General features: G+C 48.2%; 1 protein-coding gene across 1 annotated transcript; it reads right to left on the bottom strand.

Moving 5' to 3' along the window:
* Positions 1–292: 292 nt before the first annotated feature.
* TEX48 (testis expressed 48) lies at positions 293–3,189 on the bottom strand. The gene is made up of 3 exons (XM_008698957.2): positions 2,865–3,189; positions 1,499–1,627; positions 293–396 (listed from the first exon to the last, which is right to left on the bottom strand). The coding sequence occupies exons 1-3, from the start codon at positions 3,187–3,189 to the stop codon at positions 293–295; spliced, it is 558 nt and encodes a 185-aa protein (XP_008697179.1).
* Positions 3,190–5,757: the final 2,568 nt, after the last annotated feature.

The raw sequence follows: 5,757 nt of genomic DNA on the forward strand, positions 1-5,757 counted from the left end.
AAAACCAGTAAGGCGTTTGGAAGAGCTGCTTCCTGGTGAGGAGGAGGGGGAAGAGGAGACACGGTCCTGTGATTTCACCAAGGGCTTTAATTGGAGGCAGCTCCCCCGACAGTGCTTTTTCAGGAGCTGAAGGGATTCTTGCTGGTGGCACAGAGGTGGCTCAGACGTCTTCTCCTCCGGGGGAATTTATGAATCTGTCTTCATGGCCCCTGCTCCCTGCCCCCCTCCTCCCGGAGCCCCTCCAGCAGCGTGCAGCCCTGGAGGCCTGCCTGGGAGCTGTGGACTAGAATGCTCAGGGTCTCCCAATGTGGCATGGCTGGAATGGCCAGTGGTCCTGAGAGTAGCGGTTTAGGTTTCTCTTGTAAAAACCTCTTGGGCAAACACGTGTATTCCGTCCTAAAGGAAGAAAGGAAGAAATTATGATGCTGGGTGGAACCTCTGCATCGGGCTTGGATGGACCACCCTGGTCACCTCTACCCCTGATCACGATCAGATTCTGGAATGCCGGGTGAACCATGCGGACCCCAGACCAGGACTCGGAAGTCCTCTGTGACAGGGACATGCCAATAGGTTCCGTGTTTGTACTTCATCAGTGCGTTCAGAGCTGATCAGGTGATTGGCAAAGAGCAGTGGCCTGGAAAGTGAGAGAAATGGGCCCATCCTGGTTCTAACCCTAACCTTCCTTCCCGGTGCACCTTGGAAAGCCCCTTCCCCCGGGGGGCCTCAGTCTTCTCTGTACAATGGGAGGTGGGTAATTAAACTGTGTTCCACGGAGCCCTGTGGGGGGCTTGGGAGGCAGGAGGGAGGGAGGGGCGGAGCTCGTGGGGCTCCCAGGCCCTACCCTCTTTTGACGTCCAGCAGGACCCCTCTGGTCTTTTACTGCAATTGGGCTTTGTGTGAGGTTCTGTCTGCGAGGAGGGTGTAGCTGTTTTGAGAATTCTGAGATGTCTGGGCTGGGCTGGTCCTTAGCGCCCAGCAGCCGGCCCCCCGGGGTGCTCGTGAGCTAAGCCAGGTCACCCAGGCTTGGTTGGTGCGCAGCCCTGTGGTGGCATTTCTTCTTCCTGGACCCGGCTCCTGTCCTTCCTCCATGCCCCTGAGGTGTTTTGCCCCCAGCTGAACTCGACTCTAGTCCACAGGCATGTTGTGGCATTGTTTACTTGCCATGCACCTGGCTGGATTTAGGGGAACACAGCTGTCCTCCTGGGACTTACCCTCTGGTGGCCAGAGCAGGCATGAGCTTAGAAGAGAAGCCGGATGTGTGTTCCTTCCTCCCGGACCTGCCACTCCTCACATATTTCCTAGCTCGGGAGGTCAGGCAGGCAGGTCTCAGGCTCCTGGAATCGCTCCCGCGTGTTCTAGAATAGGACTGTAGCTTCCTGGTGGGAGTGGTCCCGTCTCTCCTGTCACCCCACTTGGCTTAGCTCAGATATCAGTGGGATTTCATCATCTGGACCATGGGGGTTCCTGGTCAGTGTTAGGACCCCAGTTCGGGACTCACCCTCGTACTCATTGTTGCTGGTGGAGGAGGCTCTCTTTTCTGGTTGGATCAGAGGTTGTCCCAGAGGCAAGCGGGAGGCTTTGCTAGCATCTTTGGAATTCTTGCTGGCCAGCTCTTTCTTCTGCAAGCCTGGTGGTGATAATTCCACACCATCAGGTGGGGAGGCTCAGGAGAGGGGACGGAGGCGAAGGTGTGTTGCACGCAGGCCAGTGGTGGTTATTAGGGGGTGGGGACCCCCTGGGTCTCCCTCCTCCAGTCTTCTGAGCATTTCCCCTCAAATGCACGTGCTGGGTTCAAACTACATATATTCTTTCCAAACATAAAGTTTACCCTTTCGTCTGTTTATAAATGCGAGTGCATATCCATTACGGAAAAGCTGCGAAATAGTGAAGAGTATGAAGTAGGACTAGAAATGCCCCAAACACCCATCCCTTCAGATGTGATCACAGTTCCCACCTTTTCTTACGCATATTTTTTCACAGCCCATTATATCCTGTGTGTCACGGAGGCATTCTATTTTTTTCGTAGATGATACATCAGAAACATTTTTCTCCAGTCACTAAGTTTTAAGAAATAATGGTTGTATAATATTGTTTTGCAGGTAATTCAAGAGTCATTTAAACAATATTCTTTCTTTTGGGTGTTTAGATTGTTTTCACTGCATAAATACCGTAATGGTGAACACGGTTGTATATAAGACTTTGTTTTTATATAGACTTCTAAGTTCTTGAAAGTATAACAGCAGACTGGGCTGTGTCCTGTAATGAACAGTTCTGTCCTTTCCTAGATGCCCGGCTGCAGCAAGTCACTCCCCTCCCATGCCTGTTTTCAGAGCCGCAACAGGACGCATCCATTTTGGGTAATCATGTCCCCTTCTTAGAGCCGTTGTAGGGATCAAATAATATCACTGTTTGCCTGCATCCGCTCTGAAACAGTGGGGGACTTACCTGATCACAGCTGGGTCCCTAATGCCTAGACAGGGCCTTGCATGTAGTAGGGGCTCAGTCACTATCATGGTTATTATCTTGGAAAAAGGGATTGACATTTTGAAGGGTCTGGGTTTTTATTGTGAAATTATTTACAGGGGAAGTATTTGAAAGACCCCCACGATGGATTTCTGGCAAAATCTGCCACGAGAATTTTTCTCCTGCTGTTGAACTGCTCCGTCTCCTAATAGGACTGTGCCAGCCACCTCACTGGTCTCCCTGCCTATCGTTTATTGGTTTGGGTTTGGAGGCTCCCAGCTGATTTTAGGTTGGAATTATCACTCAAAAGCTGAAGGAAATGGGAGGCTATCTCAGCAGAGGGGGGATGAACACAACGAGGTCTAGAGAGGCCAGGCGGGGCGTGCTTGTCTGCTACCTACTGCAGGTCCATGGCTGATGCTCTCGGGTGTGACTGGGGACCTTGGAGTCATCCGCGGCATGGGGCCCCTCACAGTCTCTGCAGCATAAGCAGAAGACCTTCGAGGCCAGGTTCTGGTGGGCTGCTGTAGGAGGTAAAGGAATGGGGGCCACTGGACATTCACCGTGATGGGGGTCATACTGGGTCAGCCTCTCCCAAGATAGAATAGCCTTCCCCGCTCCCAAATCTTGCATAGCTCCCCATGGCCAGCAGACCCAGGCCCTTCTGTCTAGGTTGCCCTCTCTTAAAACTATTTTTCCCATTCTACACAGAATTTTCTTACCCATGGAGAGGAGTCGAAGCCTTTACTCTGCCAGCTTTGCCTGTCGGGGTGCCTTGTTGAATCCGATGATCTTGAATTTGAACCCAGTTCCCTGAGCAGGACTGTTTGCTAAATAAACATAAGACTGTGGATGACAAATGCTAGCCCTTTACCTGAGCTCACACTCCAGAGAGAATCCCCCGACCGCGAAATCCCAGCTCATGCCGAAATGCATGCAGACACGCTCAGTTTTTAGATCGATCTGTGTTCTGCCCCATTTCTAGGTGCGTATTCTTGGAGAGACTCCTTAACCTTCTCGAACCTCACTCTTTTCATGGGCAAAGTGGGAATGAAGTGCCTACTTATAGAAGTAAAGGGTTCAATATATGAAAAGTCACCCCCGTGCTGCTTGGCACGTAAGAAACGCCCAGTCAATGGTCACTCCATTCCCTTTCCCTTCCCTCCATGTGGTTCGTTGGCTCCAGAATATTCCAGCTGGTCCAGGTTCCAGGAGAACATGGCAGTGAAGCACAGTCTTGCAGGTTGAGGTCCTGGTTCTGCCACCAACTTGCTGACTGGCTGCGGGTAAGTCCATGTGTATCTCTGTGTCTCAGGAACCTTATCAGTATTAGAGGAGGTTAGGCTAGATGGTGTCTTCAGGGATCTTTCTGGTTCTGATGGTCCAGAATTATAAAAACTTGTTTTAGTCCCAAACTCCTTGTCTCTGGATACTTCCTATTCTCACTCCCCTTTCTGTGGCAAGACCCCCTTTTAGGAAATTCTTATCATGGTATTTGGCTGATGTCCCTCCTAAGACCCAATTCACTATGTGAGCTGCCTCACTCATGGACACCTGTTTCTCAATTTCTCTACTGCTCTCCCCTGGTCCAAGCCACCATTATCTCTTGTCTGAATTAGAACAATAGCTTCCTAACTGATCTCTTTGCTTCTTTTACCCTTGATCTTTTAAATTAATACAAAACCTTTAACTTCCGGCGCAAACGCTATTCGATAATAGCACAGTTTCTATATAGTGGCTAGATACACCCAGCAGACTAGACACATATGAATGTCCCCATTTTGTGGGATCCTTGGACCCAAGGGGTCTTCTGTGGGTCCAGTGAACCCCCATTTCCATCAGTCTTCGGGATTTGCTGCCAAGTGAGATTTTGACACGATTTGAGCTCTGACGTCTTTCCTTGAGCTCTCTTTAATGAACTTACCTATCTTCTTAGGATTTATAAACAGATAGACATTTATATAAGGCAATGAGTTCTTTTGTTTTGGAGATGCACCGTTTAGCAAATATGCTTGCCATTAATATGCTTTTTCTGCTGCTTGCTTTAGTTTCAATTTCCCTTATGTAAATTCTTGCCTCGCGGGGTTTTGCTTGGTTCCAGATTGCCTCCCGTATGTTGAATGTAAAACGAAGTGTTTCGTAAGGAAGGAATGGAAGCGTAGGTCTGACAAGCTCTCACCACAGGTCAGCCCTGAGCACTACCAGTGGGAGGTCTGCTGGGTGGTGATCAGTGTGTATAAAGGTAATTGCTAAAACTCTGCCTTGGGTCCCTCCAAACCTTCCTGAACACCTGTTCTGTCTTGTTAACATAATGAAAGGTCACTTTCCTCAGCCCGTATTCTGGAGTGAGTGATTTGCAGGTTATTGATCAGATGGCTTCTTCTAGGCTCTCACAGGCCACGGAATTCAAGACACCACACATCACTGTGTCAACTGTGGTGTATCCTCTCCTGTTTGCCATGGTCTCACCCACATTAAAGTTGCTGCCTCTTCCTGGAAAAACTCCTGCTTCGTATATACCTTCTCACTATATGTCCCTTCGTGTCTGTGCGTATATTAATAAATGGAAAAATTTCACCAGATGACTTGGAATAATGGGCACGATGGCAAACCTTTAATGTCAAAAATAAGAGATTTCAGAGGGACTCTAGACAAAAGAAAAGACAAAAACACCAAATATTCAGTAGAGAGAGAGCGTCTTTGATTGGTGTGTTCTGGCCTCAGAAAGAAAATAAAGAAGTACTCCTACTCAAACCTTCTGAAACCTACTTTCTTTACATCTCTTTTTCTCTCTCCACCCAGCTTTATCGTTACCACCCACTTACACTCTTTCTATTTCTTCCCGTGACTGCCTAACTAAACTCCCTTCATTTCTGTAGAAAAGTACAATCAACATTGTGCAATATCCCCCAAAACTCCTATACCAGGGGGTGAGTGCACAGAGGTTGAATTCAAACCCTGGGCAACAATGGAGTCGAAGGGCAAAGATTTAGAATCATCCCAAATTTCAGAATGACAGAAAGCAGCTGTATTAAATTCAGGATTCCGTTAGTTATTCTCACTCTTATTGACCATTGAATTTGTACCAATCGCTTCACTTAATGGTTGACCTTCAATGAGGGGGGGAAATGTTTAAGAGCAGCAGGATGGAAAAAGCCAGAAGATTTAAACAACCCATCCACACGTAATTCAAAAAAGTGGATTTGAGAAGAAAAATAGGAAATGTACCATGTAAACCTATTTCAAAAGTCTTTCTCTTATGGCTTATGATGGCTTTCTCTTATGTTAAGATGA

Source organism: Ursus maritimus, unplaced genomic scaffold, assembly GCF_017311325.1.
Source record: "Ursus maritimus isolate PB19 unplaced genomic scaffold, ASM1731132v1 scaffold_17, whole genome shotgun sequence".
NCBI lineage: Eukaryota > Metazoa > Chordata > Mammalia > Carnivora > Ursidae > Ursus > Ursus maritimus.